This window comes from Hemitrygon akajei, chromosome 12, assembly GCF_048418815.1.
Source record: "Hemitrygon akajei chromosome 12, sHemAka1.3, whole genome shotgun sequence".
In the NCBI taxonomy this organism is placed as follows: Eukaryota; Metazoa; Chordata; class Chondrichthyes; order Myliobatiformes; family Dasyatidae; genus Hemitrygon; species Hemitrygon akajei.
Window position 1 is genome coordinate 104,716,851 of NC_133135.1, and position 22,212 is coordinate 104,739,062.

Below are 22,212 nucleotides of genomic sequence, written 5' to 3' on the forward strand. Positions count from 1 at the left end.
CTGTGCAAACATTAGATGGTGGTTTTCATGGAAAGTAGAACACTATAACACAGTACAAGCACTTCAGCCCAGAGTGTTGTGCCAGCCTTTTAATTGAGTCTAAGATCAATCTAACCCTCCTTCTTACACAGCCCATAGCCCTCCATTTTCCTTTCATCCTTTTTCTAAGGGCCTCTTAAATTCAGTCAAGAAGGAAAAGGAAAAGTACGTAAAACTTCGGAAGTCAGGATCAAATGAAGCATGTGAGGAGTATAAAGAAGCCAGAAAAGAACTAAAGAAGGAATTAGGAAAATTAAGATGAGCCATGAAAAGACCTTGGTGAGTAGGATCAATGTGAGTCCTAAGGCATTCAATATATACATCAAGAGCAAGAGGATAACTAGGGAGAGGGAGGGACCACTCAAGAATAGAGGAGGGAAAACTTGCCTGGATGCAGAGAATGTGAGTGAAGTACTTAACGTGTACTTTGCTTCAGTACTTACCAAGGATATGGAGAATCAGGAGATCAGTGATAAGTGTATAAACATGTTAGAGCATTTATAGGTCAAGGAGGAGGAAGTGTTGGGCCTCCTAATGACTATTAAGGTGGATAAATCCCCAGGGCCTAATGGGATTAATCCCAGGTTATTGAAGAAGGCAAGAGACAAGACTGCTGAGCCCTGAACTAGTACCATTGTGTCCTCTCTAGCTACAGGCAAGGTTCCAGAGGACTGATGATGTTGTACCTCTACTTAAGTAGGGGAAAACGGAAAATCCTGGGAAGTACAGACTGGTGGCAAATTCCTGGAGAAAATTCTTAGGGATAGGATATATGAGCATTTGGAAACCCATGGCCTAATTAGGGAGAGTCAACATGACTTTGTGCATGGCAGGTCATGCTTTACCAACTTGCTTGAGTGTTTTGACAAGGTGACGAGAGAGATTGATGAGGTTAGGGCAGTGGATGTCTATGTGGATTTTAGTAAGGCATTTGACAAAGTCCCTCATGGGAGGCTAATCCTGAAAATTCAGATGCAAGGGGTCTGTGGCAAATTGGCTGTTTGGATTCACAACTGGCTTGTCAATAGGTAACAGAGGGTAGTGGTTGAAGGGGCTTTATTTGAGCTGGAGGTCTGTAATTAGTGAAGTTCCACAGGGATCTGTGCTGGGACTTCTGCTGTTTGTGATGTACATAATGACCTGGATGAAAAGGTAGATGGGTGGGTTAATATGTTTGCAGATGATGGTTGCTGGAGTTGTGGATAGTGTAGAAGACTGGCAAAGAATACAGCACAATGTAGATCATTTGCAACTATGGGCTAAGAGTTTAACCCAGATAAACACGAGGTGTTGCACCTTAGTAGGGCAAATGCAAGGAGACAGTACATTGTTAAGGGCATGGTCCTTAACAGTGTTGATGAACAGAGAGATCCTGGGATCCAAGTTCATAGCTCCTTGAAAATGGCTACACAAGTCGATAAGAAGGCTTATGGAATGCTTGTTTTTATTAGTCGAGACATTGAGTTCAAAAGTCAAAAGGTTATGTTGCAACTTTATAAAGCTCAGTTTAGGCCACATCTAGAGTGTTGCATACAGTTCTGATCACCTCACTGCAAGAAGGATGTTGAAGCTTTGGAGAGGTTTACCAGGATGCTGCCTGGATCACGAGGCTGGATAAACTCAGCTTCTTTTCTCTGGAGCGTCAGAGGCTGAAAGGAGATCTGATAGAGGTTTTTAGATTATGAGAGACACAGAAAGAGTAGACAGAGTGCATCTTTTTTCCCCAGAGTTGAAATGCCTAATACCATTAAAGGTGAAAGTGGGTATGTGAGGGGTAAGTTTTTTACTCAGAGAGTGGTGGATGCCTGGAATGTGCTGCCTGGTGTGGTGGCAGAGGCAAATACATTAGAGGCTTTCAAGAGACGTTTGGATAGGCACATGGAGGTAAGGAAGATGGAGAGATATGGACATGGTGTAGGTAGGAGGGATTAGTGTATGGTTATTTTTGGATTTGTTTTTCAGCTGATTCGGCACAACATAGTGCACTGAATGGCCTGTTCCTGTGCTGTAGTGTTCTACGTCTCTAATGTATCTGCCTCTACCACCATCCCTGGCAGTCTGTTCCACACACCTACCACCCTTCTTGTAAATAATCTACCCATGACATCAGTCGGTCTTATTTGTGTGGAGGTTTTCATGGATTCTATTGTATTTCTTTGATTTGTGGTTGCCTGCAAGATGAATCTCAGGATTGTTCATGGTATAGAGTACTGTGTAAAAGTCTTAGGCACATATATTATCTGGGGTGCCTCAGACATTTGTACATACTGTAGTAATTTTACGTATTGCACTGTACTACTGCTGCTGCTGCAAAAAAATCAAATTTCATGACATATGTGAGTGATGGTAAACCTGATTCTGATATGGGTCTCTATTGTGGACTGAGAGTGGGAATGGGGCAGGGAGAGGGGAATTGTGGTTGGGAAAAGCGAGAAGCACCAATGACACCTTCTGTAATGATCAATAAACTAATTGTTTGGAATCAAATGACCTTGCCTGGTGTCTCAGGGCTGGGTGTGTCTGTACCCACGCCACCCCCTGCCCCTGGCTCTCCTTGCCACCTGTCCCACACCCATCCCATGGTGCTCCACCCTCACCATTCCCAACATTCATTGCTCCCACTAGATTTACAACTTTGCTCTATGCTCCATGTTGGCAAATACAGTACTTTGAAAAAGTCATAGGCACCCTAGCTGTATGTATACATGTGCCCAAAAACTTTGCACAGTACTGTGATAATAAATTTACTTTGAACTTTGAAAAGATGTCCTCTGGTATTAGTCATTGGCTACCCTACACCCTCCCCACCCATGGAAAACGTGCTGGCAATCCACTATCTGTGCCTCATCTTCTCCAGCACGCGAGGCTGTTCTACAACACTATAGGAGAACATTTTACCATAGTGTCCTGAGGCATGAGTGAATCTTTATCAATGTTATTTTATCATGACACACTAACTATTCTTAATCTCTTATAATGGCACACCCTGTTTGGAATTCTGTGGAATTATACAGTAAGTTTAATACTGTTGATGGCAGAAATAGGCACTCACAGAATAGAAATGTGACCAGCTCTGACACACCCACAGGTTTTGCCCTGAGTAATTCAATTACAATGAGCGATGTTGGAAAGAACAACACTAGTTGTCCAGTCGGGCTAGTTCAAGCTTCCATACAATTATGTTCTGAATGATTTTTTTCCTTCCAATTTTTCTATTCTCTGCAAATATTTAAGAAAATTATTCATAGAGCCCTACAGCACAGAAATAGGCCCTTCAGCCCATCTAATTCCTGTTAAATTATTATTCTGCCTTGTAAACCTGCACTTGGACCATAGCCCTCCATACCCCTCCCACTATTGGACCTATACAAATTTCTATCAACTGTTGGAAATCGAACCTGCATCCATCACTTGCACTGGCACACTGATGCAATAATGGTACAAGATAATCCCCATAAACAAATTTACCTCTTGCTTGTGTGACTTTATTGGTTTCGATGTCATTCCAAGGTTTCCAGACCAAGTCTGCTTGGTGGACACTCTCTTCAACCAACGACTTGTCTTGCAGCGGTGGAATCTCAGCCTGGAATCGGCTCCCAATGTTAATGTGCCTAAATCAAATCACAGATAATGCTCACGGGTCATAGCTCAATACAAGGTATTCAGTGTACAATCTCTCAAATTCCTTATGCACAGAATTCCCAACCTCAACTGAGCAGGCATGGCAAGGTAAGAAAAAAAATCAGAGTTTCTCTTGTTAACTTAGATCTTGTGATTATGTTAGCTGGGTACTAATTTTGCTGGTGAAGAGAAACAAATATTTAACATTGTTAATCAACGTGCAAAGTTATCTTCTGCTTATGTCTCAGTTGAATGCTGTCTTTCTCTCGCCCCAGACTTTCCCAGTCCCGCTGCAGCTTGTCGAAGATTGTCCAGTTAAAGATGAACAGCACCACTGTTGGGGAACTCACCATCTCACTGGTTCTCCCATCCAACTTTGTCAACATAGTAGGTAGAGATGGTAAATAAGACCATTAATCTGCATACCTTCTGACATCACCATCATTATGTGCCATGTTGTGTGTCTCCAGCCTGAGGAGAGGGGAGAGTTGCGGTGTTTGGGGAAGGTGGGATGAGGGGAATATTGAGTCTCTGAGGACCCAAGAGCTGGCTGTGGGACCTGAGAGACGCGGGATTGCAGTGGGGTGGGGGAAGGGGAGACGGGGGCTTCAGTGGCAGCGCTTAAAGCCTCAGCCTGGAAGTGCTGTTAGTCAAGGTCCAGGCTGGAGTCGTGGTTGAAGGTTGCACAATAGGCACTTCGAAGGTGTCCTATACAGCACCTGCCTCTACACCTCCTCCCTCACTAACACACACAGGGCCTGAAACAGTCCTTCCAAGTGAGGCGACACTTCACCTGTGAGTCTGTTGGGAGTCATCTACTGTATCAGGTGCACTTGGTGTGGCCTACTTTATATTGGTGAGATCCAACATAGATTTGGAGACCACTTTGCTGAGCACCTATGGTCCGTCTGCCAGAAAAAACGGGATCTCCCAGTGGCCACCCATTTTAGTTCTACTTCCCATTCCCATTCCGATATGTCAGAGATTGGTCAGTCTGACGCTGTGGGCAAAACTGAGTCGGGGCTGAAAGAAGGCCATAGCTGGGAGCTTAACATCAAAGGATGTACTTTGTACTGAAAGGACAGGCAAAAAGGCATAGGCGATGGTGTGGTTCTGTGGTAAGAGATGGAACTACATCTTTAGAAAGAGATGACATAGGGTCAGAGACTGTTGAATCTTTGTGGGTGAAGAAGCTGTAAAGGTAAAAATCCATTATAGGAATCATACATAGGCCTCCAAATAGTAGCCAAGATGTGGGGTTGAGATTGCAAAGGCATGTAATAAGGGTAATGACACGTTTGTAATGGGGACCTTCAGCAATGAATAGAATATAAAAGCAAGGAGATAATACTGAGCCTTTATAAGACCCTAATCAAGCCACATTTGGAGTATTGTCAATAGTTTTGGGCCCCATTTCTCAGTAAGAATCTGCTGTCATTGGAGAGAGTTCAGAAGAGGTTCACGAGGTGATTTTGGGAATGAAAGGGTTAACATATGAGGAGTGTTTGGTAGCTTTGGGCCTGTACTCACTGGAATTTTGGAGAATGCGGGGGGGGGGGATCTCATTCAAATCTACTGAATGTTGAAAGGACTAGATAAGGTAAATGTGGAGAGGCTGTTTCCTATGGTGGGGTTATAGGGGGCACAGCCTCAAAATTGAAGGGCAACCCTTTAGAACAGTAGAGGAATTTTTCAGCCAGAGAATAATAAATCTGTGAATGCACTGCCATAGACTGCAGTGGAGGCCCAAGCCCATGGGTATATTTAAGGTGAAAGTTGATCGTTTCCTGATCAGTCAGGGCATCAAAGGATATGGCGAGAAGACAGGTGTATGGGGTTGAGTGGGATCTGGGATCAGCCAAGATGGAATGGCAGAGCAGACTCGATGGGCTGAATGGCCTAATTTGGCTCCTATATCTTATGGTCTTGTGGTCAGTCCCTGGCCTCTTCAACGGTCACAATGAGGCCACACTGAGGTTGGAGGTGCAACACCTTCTATTCTGTTTGGGTAACCTCCAATCTGATGGCATGAACATCAATTTCATGAATTTCTGGTAACTGTCACCATCACCTTCACCATCCCCATTCCCATTTCCCTCTCACCTTATCCCCTTACCTGCCCTTCAAACCTCTCTCTGGTGCTCCTCCCCCTTCCTTTTCTTCCATGGTCTTCTGTCCTTTCCTACCAGATTTTCCCTTCTCCAACCCTTTATCTCTTTCACAAATCAACTTCCCAGTCCTTCAATTCACCTGTCTCCCTCTCCTGGTTTCACCTATCGCCTACAACCTTGTAATTCTTCATTCCCTCCCACCACCATCTCATCTTTTTTTTTCTCCAGTCCTGATGAAGGTTCTCCACCCGAAACGTGGACTGTTTTACTCTTTTCTGAAGACACTGCCTGGCCTGCTGAGTTCCTCCAGCACTTTGTGTGTGTTGCTTGGATTTCCAGCATCTGCAGATTTTCTCTTGTTTGTGATAAACATAATCAAGAAAATGACAAGAGATTCTGTCATTTTGGCCAATTGTGTAGACGTTGGAAATCCAGAACAGCACACCCAAAATGCTGGAGGAACTCAACAGGTCAAGCAGTGTCTATGGAGAGGAATAAACAGTTGATGCCTCAGGCTGAGAGCCTCTGACCCTGAATAAGGGCCTTGGGCTGAAACATGGACTGTTCATTCCCCTCCTGACCTGCTGACTTACTTCAGCAATTTGGGTGTATTTAAAATAGAAAACCACAGCCACTTTTTCCGCTTCCATTACAGATAACAAATGCATTTCTGCACAATGGAAGTCCATATTCCAAAGGTAAAAATCAAATTAGGATAATTAATGCTAACAGAAGGAAACTGATTGACTCACGGTTCGATGATGATTATAGAGTCATCTTTAACCAGAGAGAGAACACAAATTCCATTGACACCATCTAGAAAGGACAGATTTGTGTGAACAGCTGTAGAAAACATATTCCTATACCCAATGACATTCAACAAGAGGACCGACTTCTGCTCCTGATATCTAACATATGCATTATCATCCTGCCCAATCATTTTCTAAAAGTTATCATTTTGTGCAGATTTGTCAGTTTTATTGAATGCAGTTAATTTGTATTTAGAACATCATGCATCAAGTTTCTGGAGATTTGATGAGGTAATTTTATTTATATTTATACAGCACAGTAACAACCCAATGAGACCACACCACCCAATTACACTCATGTCACCAATAAACCTACCAACCTGTACATTGCTGGCATCTGGAAGGAAACGAAGTACCCAGAGGAAATCCACAAAGTCACGGGGAGGGTGTACAGATTTCTGAACGGTAGCAGTGGAAATTGAACCTGAGTCGCTAGTGCTGTGACAGCGTTATGCTGACCACTCCACTACAGTGCCGCTTTAAGGAACATTGGCACAAAGTTCTCGCTCTCCAGGCAAGAGAAGCACTTTCAGCCACAGACCCATTAGCTGCCACCTAGTTTGCAGTAGTCTAATACTTTAGCAATTTACACAATGTGCGGCTTCTGTCACTGTAGAATTGTGGACAAGTGTAATGGGAACATACGGCTTCTGTCACTATGGAATTGTGGACAAGTGTAATGGGAACATACGGCTTCTGTCACTGTAGAATTGTGGACAAGTGTAATGGGAACATACGGCTTCTGTCACTGTAGAATTGTGGACAAGTGTAATGGGAACATACGGCTTCTGTCACTGTAGAGTTGTGGACAAGTGTAATGGGAACACACGGCTTCTGTCACTGTAGAATTGTGGACAAGTGTAATGGGAACACACGGCTTCTGTCACTGTGGAATTGTGGACAAGTGTAATGGGAACATACGGCTTCTGTCACTGTAGAATTGTGGACAAGTGTAATGGAAACATACGGCTTCTGTCACTGTAGAATTGTGGACAAGTGTAATGGGAACATACGGCTTCTGTCACTGTAGAATTGTGGACAAGTGTAATGGGAACATACGGCTTCTGTCACTGTAGAATTGTGGACAAGTGTAATGGGAATATATGGCTTCTGTCACTGTAGAATTGTGGACAAGTGTAATGGGAACATACGGCTTCTGTCACTGTAGAATTGTGGACAAGTGTAATGGGAACATACGGCTTCTGTCACTGTAGAATTGTGGACAAGTGTAATGGGAACATACGGCTTCTGTCACTGTAGAATTGTGGACAAGTGTAATGGGAACATACAGCTTCTGTCACTGTAGAATTGTGGACAAGTGTAATGGGAACATACGGCTTCTGTCACTATGGAATTGTGGACAAGTGTAATGGGAACACACGGCTTCTGTCACTAGAATTGTGGACAAGTGTAATGGGAACACTGCTTCTGTCACTATGGAATTGTGGACAAGTGTAATGGGAACATACTGCTTCTGTCACTAGAATTGTGGACAAGTGTAATGGGAACACACGGCTTCTGTCACTAGAATTGTGGACAAGTGTAATGGGAACATACGGCTTCTGTCACTGTAGAGTTGTGGACAAGTGTAATGGGAACATACTGCTTCTGTCACTGTAGAGTTGTGGACAAGTGTAATGGGAACATACTGCTTCTGTCACTGTAGAATTGTGGACAAGTGTAATGGGAACATACTGCTTCTGTCACTGTAGAGTTGTGGACAAGTGTAATGGGAACATACGGCTTCTGTCACTGTAGAGTTGTGGACAAGTGTAATGGGAACACACGGCTTCTGTCACTGTAGAATTGTGGACAAGTGTAATGGGAACATACGGCTTCTGTCACTGTAGAATTGTGGACAAGTGTAATGGGAACATACGGCTTCTGTCACTGTAGAGTTGTGGACAAGTGTAATGGGACCATACGGCTTCTGTCACTGTGGAATTGTGGACAAGTGTAATGGGAACATACGGCTTCTGTCACTGTAGAGTTGTGGACAAGTGTAATGGGAACACACGGCTTCTGTCACTGTAGAATTGTGGACAAGTGTAATGGGAACATACGGCTTCTGTCACTGTAGAATTGTGGACAAGTGTAATGGGAACATACGGCTTCTGTCACTGTAGAGTTGTGGACAAGTGTAATGGGACCATACAGCTTCTGTCACTGTGGAATTGTGGACAAGTGTAATGGGAACATACGGCTTCTGTCACTGTAGAGTTGTGGACAAGTGTAATGGGAACATACGGCTTCTGTCACTGTAGAGTTGTGGACAAGTGTAATGGGAACATTTGGCTTCTGTCACTGTAGAATTGTGGACAAGTGTAATGGGAACATACGGCTTTTGTCACTATGGAATTGTGGACAAGTGTAAAGGGAATGTGCGGCTTCTGTCACTGTAAATTGTGAGCAAGTATAATGGTATTGTGGAGCTTCTATCACTGTAGAACTGTGGACAAAGGCGTACGAGACTTGTGACCAAGGAAATCAGCATCAACTTCAGGAAGGTGTAGATGAACCTTCCCTGTCTGCACATACATGACTCATGTAGAGAGTTAAGTACATCAAGGTCCTAGGAGTTCACATCACAAACAACCTCACCTGCTCCCTTAGTATCACCTTCTTGAACAAGAAGGCACAGCAGTGCCTGCACTTCCCAAAGAGACTGAGGTAAGTGAGGCTCTCCTCCCCCCACCATCCTAACTGCATTTTACAGGAGCACCGTTGAGAGCATCCTGACAAGTTGCATCTCCATCTGGTCTGGGAGCAGCTGAGCATCAGACTGGAAGTCCCTACAAAGGTCTGTGAGAATGGCCGAGTGGATCATGGGGGTCTCCCTACCATCCATCAGGGACATTTAATTGGAGCGCTACATATGCAGGGCCCTTATTATTATCAAGGATCCCACCCATCCATCCAGCATCCTCTTTGACTTTCTACCAACAGGCAGGAGACTCCGATGCATAAAAACAAGAACAGTCAGGACGGGGAACATTTACTTCCCACAGACTTCTTAACTCCCTGCCACATTGCATTCAAAGTGTTACCAGATAATTAGTTCTGTACCCTACAGTATTTAATTTATGCATTTTACTTTGTGCATTTATGCATAATTCACTTATAGATTTAATTCTCACTTTCTTAAGCTATTGTGTGTCATATGTGTGTTACGTGTACTTACTGTGCTTTATGCCCTGGTCTGGAGAAATGTTGTTTCAGTTTTCAGTCTACATGTATATAGTTGAATGACAATAAACTTGAGTTTCTGTCACTATAGAATCATGGGCAAATGCAGTGGGAATTGAACCCTGAAGTTGCAGGAGGCGAGTAGCTGGGCAACTGTCAGGAGAAATGGAAATGTCAAAAGGCAGTTTGCACATAGCACACTGTGGCCATTCCCCTGCACGATACGTATACTGTTTTGTTGTGGGGGATGACTTCCCAGGGGAATGTGACTGTGATATTGGCACTGAGCATGGGTCCATAGTGCAAAAGGTAAAAAGGGAGAAGAGTGGAGCAGTAGTGAAAGGGGGCTCAATTGTCAGAGGAACAGACAGGAAATTCTGTGGATGTGAACGGGACATCTGGATGGTATGTTACCTCCCAGGTGCCAGGATCAGGGACATTTTGGATCGCATCCACAGCATTTTAGAGAGGGAGAGAGAGCAGCCAGATGTCATGATACATATTGGTACCAATGACATAGGAAGGAAAAGAAATGAGGTCTTGAAGAGATAGAGAGGGAGGCAGAGAGCTGAGAAGCAGGATTCTGATAGAAGTTATATACAGGCCTCCCAACAGTAGCTGGGAGGTGGACCACAGATTACAACAGGAATAGAAGTAATGTGTCAAAGGGGCAATGTGATGGTAGTCATGGGAGATTTGAACATGCAGGTTGATTGGGAAAATCAATTTGGTAATGGATCTCAAGAAAGTGAGTTTGTTGGATGCCTATGAGATGGCTTTTTAGAGGTTTGTCATTGAGCCTACTAGGGAATCAGCTATACTGGATTGGGTGTTATGTAATGAACCATTATGTAATGTAGACAAAAGAGCTCTTAGGAGCCAGTGATCACAATATGATTGAGTTCAACATGAAATTTGACAGGGAGAAAGTAAAGTCTGATGGAGCAGTATTACAGTGGAGGAAAGTAAATAACAGTGGTATGAGAGAGAAATTGGCCAAAGTAAATTGGAAGGAGATGCTGGCAGGGATAACAGCAGAGCAGCAATGGCATGAGTTTCTGGGAAAAATGAGGAAAGTATTCCAAAAATGAAGAAATACTCAAATGGTAAAATAGTACCACCGTGGCTGAGAAGGGAAGTCAAAACGAATGAGTAAACAAGAGGGAGGGCATGCAATAAAGCAAGAAGAACTGGGAAGATGGAGGATTGAGAAGTTTTTAAAAACCTACAAGAGACCAACTAAAAAAATCATGAGAACGGAAAAGATGAAATATGAAAGCAAACTAGCACACAAAATCAAAGTGGATAATAAAAGCTTTCTCAAGTATGTAAAAATTAAAAGAGAGATAAAAGTGGATATAGGTCTGCTAGAAAATGAGACAGGAGAAATAATAACGGGGGACAAAGAGATGGCAGATAAAGTAAATGTGTATTTTGCATCAGTTTTCACTGTGGAAGATACTAGCAGTGTGCCAGATGTTGTAGTGTGTGAAGGAAGAGAAGTGGGTGCAGTTACTATTAATTACAAGGGAGAAGGTGCTCAAAAAGCTGAAAGACCTAAGGGTACATAAGTCACCCGGACTAGACGAACTGCACCCTAATGTTCTGAAAGAGTTAGTATTAGAGGTTGTGGAGGCATTAGCAATCTTTCAAAATTCATTGGACTCTGGCATGGTGCCAGAGGACTGGAAAATTGCAAATGTTACTCCACACTTTAAGGAAGGAAGAAGGCAGCAGAAAGGAAATTATAGACCAGTTAACCTGACCTCATGGTTTGAAAGATGTTGAAGTCAATTGTTAAGGATGAGGTTATGGAATACTTGGTGACATAGGATAAGATAGGACAAAGTCAACGTGGTTTCCTTAAGGGAAAATCTTGCCTGACAAACTTGTTGAAATTCTTTAAGGAGATTACAAATAGGATAGATAAAGGGGATGCAGTGGATGTTGTATATTTGGACTTTCAGAAGGCCTTTGACAAGGTGCCACATATGAGGCTGCTGAACAAGTTAAGAGACCATGGTATTACAGGATAGTTACTGGCAGGGTTAAAGCATTGGCTGATTGGTAGGAGGCAGCAACTAGTGATGTTCTGCAGGGGTCGGTGTTGGAACCGCTTCTTTTTATGCTGTATATAAATGATTTAGATGATGGGATAGATGGCTTTGTTGCCAAGTTTACAGACGATATGAAGATTGGTGGAGGATCAGGTAGTGTTGAGGAAACAGGTAGGCTGCAGAAGGAATTAGACAGATTAGCAGAATGGGCAAGGAAGTGGCAAATGAAATACAATGTTGGAAAATTCATGGTCATGCACTTTGGTAGTAGAAGTTAATGTACAGACTATTTTCTAAATGGGGAGAAAATCCAAAAATCTGAGATGCAAAGGGAGCAGAACATCCTAAAGGTTAACTTGCAGATTGAATCAGTGGTAAGGAAGGCAAATGCAATGTTTGTTTTCAATTTAAGAGGTGTTGAATACAAGAGCAGAGAAGTGATGCTGAGACTTTATAAGGCACTGGTAAGGCCTCACCTTGAGTATTGCGAACAGTTTTGGGGTTCTCATCTAAGAAAATATGTGCTGGCACTGGAGAAGGTCCAGAGGCGGTTTACAAGGATGATTCTGGGAATGAAAGAGTTATCATATGAGGAACATTTGATGGTTCTGGGTCTCTGTACTAACAGGAAATTAGAAGGATTGGGGGGGGGGGGGGGATCTCACTGAAATCTTTCGAATGTTGAAAGGCCTAGACAGAGTAGATGTGAAAAGGACATTTCCCATGGTGTGAGAGTCTAGGACAAGAGGGCACAGCCTCAGGATAGAGGGACATCCATTTAAAACAGATGCAGAGAAATTTCTTCAGCCAGAGGGTGGTGAATTTGTGGAATTTGTTACCACATGCAGCTGTGGAGGCTAGGTTATTGGGTGTACTTACGGCAGAGCTTGATAGGACTCAGCATCAAAGGTTACTGGGAGAAGGCTGGGGAATGGTTTTGAGGAGGGAGAGAATGGATCAGCCATGACTGAGTGGTGGAGCAGACTCTATGGGCCAAATGGCCCAATTCTGTTCATACGTCTTATGGTCTAAGTCTGCAAAACTTAATTTCATTTTGGCCACTTTATCAACAAAGGTTACTTGAGTCTCTTGGGAGAAACTGCCAAGAATGAGGATGACATTAGACTGTGTGGTCCAACACTGTAATCTGTCACAAAATATTTCCCATAAATTAAGAACAATAGCCTGGGTCAATGGTACCACTGGAATTCTGACATTTTGTGAGGCTTGCAGAGGTCAGTATTTTAACACGGCTGATTTATATTCCCACTCAACCCTACTCTTGTACCTACCCCCCCGTAATCCCAATTACTTTCTGGTGGCAGGGTGAATATGTCTCTTGCCAAATGAGGTGTAAGGTACCCCTTCCCTCCAGTAGCCTGCAGGGCACCCTTGGGCAAGGTGGCAACATGTAGCACCTGCTTAGTCCCTCCCTCCCCCCCCCCCCCCCCACCCCACCCCACTCTGAGTGAAGCCATGGGAGCAGGTGGTGGATGGTCATATGAGCAGACAGCGCAGATCACAAGTCCTGGTTATGTGACCACTGACACCAGGCAGACAATCTCTGAAGAGTATTGATAATGGCTGGAGTCACCCGTCTTGTAAAGACACTGCCCAGAAGGCAATGGCAAACCACTTCCATAGCAAAATCTGCCAAGAGCAATCATGGTCAAAGACCACAATCGCCCATGTCATACAACACAACACATAATAATGATGAATAATATGGAACTAGAGTGCTGCTTCCAGTGTACAGGACAACACTTCTCCCCTTTAGAGCACTGGAGCAGTGACTGGTATATTACTCCACCCTGTTGTGGTAAGTGGCATCATCAGTTAATTCCAAAAGAATTATCCTTTCCTAGCTCTCACCACAGAGTGTCCACAGCATCTGGGTTATAAAGACTCCACCATAGCAAATACCTCTTCAAAGGATTATTTATTATCAGAGTATGTATACATTATTCAACCTTGAGATTTGTCTGCTTAAAGGCAGCCACAAAGCAAGAAACCCGAAAAAACCCAATTAAAAACAACACCCAATGTGCAGAGGAAGAGAAAAAACACAAATCACACAAACAGGGAACACAAGCAACAGCATTCTAAACCAAATTGTGTCCATAGGCACAAATCCCAGAGCAGCCTAAGTAGGCCCACAGCCTCAGCGCCATGGAGAGAGGCATAAGCATTGTAAAAGAGCACGTGGAATTGGCCTGATCCTTGCCTCTGGTCCCAACATCCTATTTGTCTTTAAATCATGTGAAGACAAATCATTTAGTCTTTAAATCATCCAAACACCAAGTTGTCCCCCACACTAGGACCCAGGCTCCACCGCAGTGATATACACTTGGCCTGTAGCTCGAGGGTATCCTCGACCTTTCCAAATCAACTCAGTGCTAATATCAATCCAACCTCGCTCCTGGTTTAGGTGAACAGGCTCCAAAACTCCTCCATATCAACTCCCCTCTGATTCGCTCGCTCCAACTCCATCTACGACTTGACCATGCCTCGACCTAGCTTCTCCTCAACTTTGCATCACAACTGCACAGTTCCACCCTCAAGTCAGCCTCCCATTTACCTGTCTCTTCATTGGTTGCAGTGATAGTTTATCAAAATATAACACAAAGAAAATGTTATTAATAAAATATTAGTTGTATTTCTTGCCTTACTAATCACCAGCAAGCTATCACCCGACATCAGTAGTGGCATCCTAAACCGGAAGATGGACCCTGTGAAGAGAGTCTTAGTTCTTCTACTGACATTTCTTGTACTTCATTTCTACAAGATGTTAAAGGGTAATACTTTGGACTCCTGTTTTCCTACACAGTATTGCATAGACCTCTCAGAGAAGCAGCTAATGACATAAGACTCTAGTAGGTACCATTTTCACATGCTCCTTTGTGCCCTGGTTTAGTTCAATTGTGGTGTTGCAGCCAAATACCTTGCACTCAACTTCAGTAAGATCAAAGAAACGACTGTGGACTTCAGAAAGGGGTAAGATGAGGGAACACACATTGTCCTTGAGGGATTAGAAATTCCTGGGTGTCAATATCTCTGAAGATCTAACCTAGACCCAACATATTGATGCAGCTACGATGAAGGCATGACAGCAGCTGTCTTTCAATAGGAGTTTTGGTATATCACCAAAACACCTGGAAATTTCTACAGATGTACTATGGAGAGCATCCGAACTGGCTGCATCACTGTCCGGTATGGGGGTGGGGGGGGGGGGTGGTGTGAGGGCTACTGCATATGATCAAAGCAAAATGCAGAGATTGTAAACATAGTCAGCTCCATCCTGAGCACCATGCTCTGTAGTATCCAGGACATCTTCAAGAACAATGACTCAAAAAGTGGCATCCATCATTAAGGACCCCACATTAGATTAGCTAGGTCATGACTTGTTCTCATTGCTGCCATCAGAAAGGAGGGACAGAAGCCTGAAGATACACACTCAGGGACAGTGTCTTCCTCTCTGCCATCTAATTTCCAAACGGACATTGAACTCATGAGCGCTGCCTCACTTCTTTTTCTATTTCTATTTCTCACACTACATATTAAACACACACACATACATATTATCATGTATTGCATTCTACTGCTGCTGCAAAAACAAATTTCGTGATATTTGCTAGTGATATTAAACTTGATTGTGATTCTGAATGTTAATACCATTATCATTCAACTTAATAAGTTAAAAACTCAATCATCAATTTTGCATGAAAAAACTTTAACAGTACCTAAAGTTACTGCAGTAAAAATAAATTGGTGAGAGGACAACTTCAAATTTCTTATTGTTATAGAACACTACAGCACAGACACAGGCCCTTTGGTCCATCTAGTCTGTGCTTAACTATTATTCTGTCTAGTACCAACGACACACACATGGATTGTTAATTTATTGATTGATTGAGATTCAGAACAGCACTGAGTAGACACTTCTGGCCCTTTGGGCCATGTCACTAAGCAATCCCCTCAACTTAACCCTGGCCTAATCATGGGATAACTTACAATGACCAATTAACCTACAAAACCTACCATCTTTGGTCAGTGGGAGGAAACCCGAGCACCCGGGCGAAACCCACACATTCACAGTGAGAACGTACAAACTCCTTACAGGCAGCGATGGGAAATGAATCTGGGTCACTGGTACTGTAAAGCGTTGTGCTAACCACTACGCTACTATCAGCGACAGGTTACTATCGATGCAATGCTCCTCAGACAGGATGAAGAGGTCAATACTCCCCAATGCCATTAGGCTTTACAATTCTACCGCCAGGACTTAAGAACTTTTTAAAAGCTATTATTAATGCTTTTTGAGATAGTGATTTAGATGCATATCATATTTTTTACTGAGTTAAGTATTGTATGTAATTAGTTTTGCTACAACAAGTGTATGGGACATTGGAAAAAAGTTGAATTTCCCCATGGGGATGAATAAAGTATCTATCTATCTATGCCACCCTGATAGCTCTCCTATTCATGCGGTTATCCAAATTTCTCTTAAATATTGAAACTGAACTCACATCCACACTTGTTCCACATGCGCTCCACCCTAAGTGAAGTAATTTCCCCTCAAGTTTTCCTTAAACCAGAGGTTCCCAACCTTTTTTATGCTAAAACGATGTTTTATTTCACCGGTGTTGGGTTCTCAATCTCAGACTTGCCTTGTATCCTGGCGTGGAAAACATGTACTTTCAGAATGCGACCCTGTGGAGGATCTGGTTCCTCGCTAATGTTGCCAACTGAAGTAACACGGGAGATTGAGACATCGAGACAGCAGACACTGTCCGCTGCTGTTGGAAGGCCCCTGCACTCAAGCAATCTCTCTCTCTCTCTCTCTTTTCTTAATCATCTATTGGTCTTTGAGTCAGGGGAACTCGGACAAGTGATGTGGCAGATTGTAACATTGAAACAGCGAGCTGTTGGTCTCCCCTCTTGGTGTGGCAGGAGCGATATCTCTCTTTCCCTCATCAGTGAGAAAGAGAGCCTGTCTGAGAAGTCAAAGTGCTGGGATGGTCTCTGGGGGCTGATGCATTGGGGGTGGGAGAAGGGAGGGGTGGCTTTGGGGTTCTAACTTTTTCTGTCATTCATTCTTCAGGTTTTTTTTTCTGTTTTGTGAATGTCTGTGAAGAATAAGAATTTCAGGTTGTATACTGCATACATTCTCTGATATTAAATTGAACCAATGAACCATGGATCCCTACCATTAACCAAGGGCTCTGAGGATCCCAGGTTGGGAACCCCTGACTTAGGCATTTCACCTTTTGCACGTAACCCATGACCTCTAGTTTTGGTTTCACCCACCTCAGTGGGAAAAATGTGTTTACATTTACCTATCTATACCCTTCATAATTTTGTATACCCAGCATAATTTTCTTGTAAAGAAAAATTAATAAATCCTACGTACAACACTACCTTTAGGAGTGAATGCACTATAAGGCGACCTGCTCCCGGGCTGAGCACAGATCCTGTTGAAGTAAAGTCCGGAGCCGTGACGTATGGGGCTCAACATTGGCGGTGGCGTGTAAGGAGGAGGTTGGAAGTTGTCCAAAAGGTGACCAGCTAAGCAAACTGGAGAGCGCATGTGACTCTGGTACAGTGCCATCCCTGGCTGGACTCCAGTCTGACCAGAAGATGGGGATGGGATAAACAACGGCTCCGCACGACATCGCTTCCTCCGCTGCTTTTTGGAGAAGCCTTGGCAGTTTACACTTGCTGCTCTGCCAGTTTCAAGGACCTGCGAGATATACAATGTCAAATTAATATTCATTTCAAAGTATCAGTCTCTGAAGTCACGTATCTTTATATCCCTGAAACCCAGTCTCCAGCCTTCTCCCCGTAATGTCACCATTGCATCAATCTCCATTTGAAAAATACCCAATGACTTGGCCTTCACCACTTTCATTGCCACATTGTCTGTAGCAATGAATTCCACAGATTCACCACCCTCTGGCTAAAGAAATTCCTCCTCATCTGTTCTTAGAGGGACGTCCTTGCATTCTGAGGCTGTGCCCTCTGGTCCTAGACTCTCACACTATTAGAAGAATCCCCTGCAAATGCACTCTCTCTAGGCTTTCAATATTAGATTGATCCTCTCTCATTTTTCTAATCTCCATTGATTACAAGCCCACAACTATCAAACACTCCTGTTAAACCCCTCATTTGTGCGACCAATCTCATAAACCTTTTACAAACCCTCTCCAATGTCAGAACATCCTTTCTTAGACGAGGGGCCCAAATGTGCTCCAAATAACTATATGGCTGGTGATATTATGAAATCTGTAAACTTTGAGGTGAGTGGTCTCGGGATTTAAAATCTGGCTGGGTCTTCACATGCTTTCCATTCGTGCTGACCTGAGCATTAGCATCTTGGTCTTGTAAAACTCAGATTAGATGCCAAAGAAACAGCAAGGTTGCTGCCCAATACACCACAAGGTGCAGAGAGGAGTCACAATGTCTGAAATCATGTCCCCAAGGAGTGCTGCAATGTGAGGAAGTGCTAAAAGAAGTATTATCCCCAGGTATACTCCTCCAAAATTATGGAGGGGCACAGGACAGGAAAAAGTTGTAAACACAGACAGCTCCATCATAGCATCAGCCTCCTCAATACTGAGAACATCTTCAAAAGGCAAAGCTCAAAGATTAAGGACCACAGGACATGCCCTCTTCTCATAGCTGCTACCAAGGAGCCTTAAGACACACACTCAAAGTTTCGGGAACAGCTTCTTCCCCTCTGTCATTAGATATCTGAATGGAAATTTTCTACTGAGGTCGGGTGAGACTCGAACAAGAGGTCACGAATTAAGGGTGAAAAGGTGAAATGTTTCAGGAGAACATGAGGAGAAACTTCTTCACTCAGAGGGTGGTCGGTGCAGGTTTGATGTCAATGTTTAAGAGAAATTTGGATAGGAACATGGGTGGGAGTGGTTTGGAGGGTTATTTTCTGCGCGCAGATCACTGAGTTGAGGCAGATTAATAGTTTAGCAAGGACTAGATAGGCCGAAGGGCTTGGTTCTGTGCTGTAATGTTCTATTTTCTATACTGATAGATCGTAATACAGATGTGGGAGCTTTGACTGTACATACATTAACAGCCATATATTCCTGTGTTATGTCGCTGAATACACTTAACTTTCATTCGCTTAACTTGTAGCACTCTTCACCATCTGTGTATGAAGCTACAATGAAAATATAAACAGCTAAACAATTATAGTAGTTACTTTAATAACATGCAAGAAGGTTGCATCACCATCTGGTATTGAGGGGCCATTGCACAGGATTAGAAAAAGCTGCAGAGCTGTAAACTCAGTCAGCTCCATCATGGGCACTAGCCTCCCCAGCATCCAGGCCATCTTCAAAGAGCAATGCCTCAAGAAGGCGATATCCAGCATTAAGGACCTCCATCACCCAGGACATGCCCTCTTGTCATTGCTGCCATCAGGAAGTAGGTACATTGGACTGAAGATACACACTCAATGATTCAGGAACATCTTCTTCCCCTCTGCCATCAGAATCCTAAATGGACAATGAACCAATGAACATTGCCTCGCTAAGTTTTCTTCTCTGTTTTGCACTTCTTATTTAATTTAATTTTATATTTACAGTTCTCATTGTAATTCGTAGTTTTTATGTATTGCACTGTACTACTACCATAAAACAACACAATTTCACAACAAGGCAAACACGAGGAAATCAGCAGATGCTGGAAATTCAAGCAACATACAAACACAAACACGAAGGGTCTCGGCCCAAAACGTCGATGGTGCTTCTCCCTATAGATGCTGCCTGGCCTGCTGCGTTCCACCAGCATTTGTGTGTTGCTACAATTTCACAATATATCCTATGATATTACACCTGATTCTGTAAAGCCCATTTCTGCAAGATGCATGAACCATTCACCACTTTGGAATAGAGAATGCAGTCCTTTGGCCCAGAATATTGTGTTGACCTTTTAATCTACTCTAAGATCAATCTAACCCTTCTCTCCCTAAAAACCATCCATTTTTCTATCATCCATATGCCTACCTAAGAGCTTCTTAAATGTCCTTAATGTATTTGTCTCTACCACCACCCCGGCAGGGTGTTCCATGCACTCACCAGTCTCCTGTAAAAAAAAAACTTACTTTTGACATCCCCCCCCCCCCCCATACTTTCCTTCAATCACCTTAAAATCATGCACCTGGTATTTACCATTTCCGCCCTGGGAAAAAATCTCCAGCTGTCCATTGATCTATGCCTTTTGTCATCCTGTACACTCTATCGTCACCTCTCATCCTCCTTCACTCCAGAGAAAAAAGCCCCAGCTCACTCAACCTATCCTCCTAAGACATGCACTCCAATCCAGAGGCCATCCTGAACTTCTGGGCAGGCGTCTTCCCCCTTCCTTCTCAGTCCTGATGAACAATGTCCGCCTAAAACGTCGACTGTTTATTCAACTACATTAGTGGTCACCAACCTTTTTAAGCCCAAAATCCCCTACCTCGGCCTTACTAAAAGGCAAGATCAACCCCAGATCGATTAGTTACATGCATGAGCACCGGGGCAGTAAAGACCTGAAGTAAAACCCCGCAACCCGTAAGTAGAAATAATGTATAAACATCAGGGGTACCCACCCTTTTTTTGCACCACGGACCAGTTTAATATTGACAATATTCTTGCAGACTGGCCGACGGGGTGGCGGGGTGGGGGGGGGGAGGTGTTAAACACGACGGGAATACAGTACAGCGATACTTGAAGCAGGTTCCTAATGTCCAGTCTATTCTGCAAATTAGTTTTCTGTGTGGTAAACAGGTTTCGAGGCAGCGCTGCGGGCCAGTAGCAACGGTGCTTCCCGCCAGACGCCCGAGGCCAATCAGTGATCCCTTGCACGAGGGTATCACGGCGTTTCGGTGACTGATGACCTCCCATGGGTTCAAGTTCAACAGTGGGCTGACAAGGAATGAGGAAAGGTGCAGCTGACTCATATCGTTTCCTCATGGCCCAGTAGTTGGGGACCACTGAAGTACACTGTGTAGTGTGTGGCAGGGGAGCTACACGCATGCGCACTGGGCAGAAAGAACGGAACTAAAACCTACAACCCGGAAACAATCTCTCAACAGTATTTGAACATTTATTTTTCATTTTTTTTCAAGATCTACTAGGAAAGTCTCAAAGATCGACTAGTCAATCGTGATCGACGGGTTGGCGACCACTAATCTACATATATGCTGCCTGAACTGTTGAGTTCTTCCAGCATTTTGTTGTGTGTTGCAAAGGTTTAAGATGAAAGGGGAAAGATTTAGTAGGAACTTGAGGGGCAACTTTTTATGTAAGCCCAGGCAGTGATGCCCAATTTGACTGAATTGCCAGAGGAAGATGTTGAGGCAGTAACAATAACAGCGTTTAGAGGACAGTTGGACAGGTACATGGATGGGAAAGGTTTAGAAGGTTGTGGGGTAAACTTGGGCAAATGGGACTAGCTTGGAGGAGCAGCTTAGTTTGCATAGTCCATAAACATAAGAGAATCTGCAGATGCTGGAAATCCTGAGCAACACCCACAAAATGTTGGAGGAATTCAGCAGGTTGGGCAGCTTCTATGGAGGGAAATAAACAGTCAATGTTTTGGGTCGAGACCCTTCATCAGGATATGGACCAGTTGGGCAGAAGGGTCTGCTTCTAATCTGTATGAGCCTTTACTGTGCATCAGAGATAAGTGTCAATTGATGGTCATATCAGTCACATATAATAGCACCTCTTTTATTGTTGCAGGGACTGTCTCACCTGGACAGGGCTGTCGTTTGAGGTCGGTCTTGTAGCAGGTAACTTCTTTGGTGTAATTGGTGAATCCTCTGCTTTGCTATCTTTTGCAAGGCCAGTGATTTTCACAGGTATTGAGACTGGGATCACCAAAGGCATTGCTACACTTTCCTCTATTGGCTTCTTCAGCAGAAGTTCACTAAGTTTATCCTCTAGGTACTGAAACAAAAAACAACCCACATGATCCATTTTTGCAGTACTGTTATCAATCACATGAAGTCAAAATAGTAACTGTTACTTCCAACAATTACAAAATATTATCTGTTAGCACAAATATCATACAATGGTTGGTGTGAAAATAATGGGGAAGCAAATAGTGTAGTGGCTACAACGCCAGTGACATGGATTCTATTCTTGCTGTTGTCTGCACGGAGTTTGTACATTCTCCCCATGGCCACGTCAGATGTAAGGATTCGGGTTAGTGAACGTGGGCATGCAATGTTGGCGTGGAAGCATCCTGACATCTGCATACTGCGTTGGTCATTGACTACGCACTTTACGGAGTGAGTTCAGTGGCGCAGGAACAAGCTGAAACAATGGGTCTGTCTGGACAGGCATAGATACAAGTTCAGTGGGGCATTCTTGTTGAAGG

At 43.6% G+C, this 22,212-nt stretch overlaps 1 protein-coding gene across 1 annotated transcript in view; it reads right to left on the reverse strand.

The window, feature by feature from the left end:
• The window catches only part of LOC140736645 (zinc finger protein 541-like), a 116,627-nt gene that overhangs the window by 39,444 nt on the left and 54,971 nt on the right, over positions 1-22,212 (reverse strand). Inside the window, exons 7-10 of the mRNA XM_073062456.1 lie at positions 21,585-21,779; positions 17,242-17,563; positions 6,524-6,587; positions 3,508-3,650 (exon numbers count right to left, since the gene is read on the reverse strand). Coding sequence (XP_072918557.1) covers positions 3,508-3,650; positions 6,524-6,587; positions 17,242-17,563; positions 21,585-21,779 — 724 coding nt within the window. The remainder of the gene's footprint in view (positions 1-3,507; positions 3,651-6,523; positions 6,588-17,241; positions 17,564-21,584; positions 21,780-22,212) is intronic.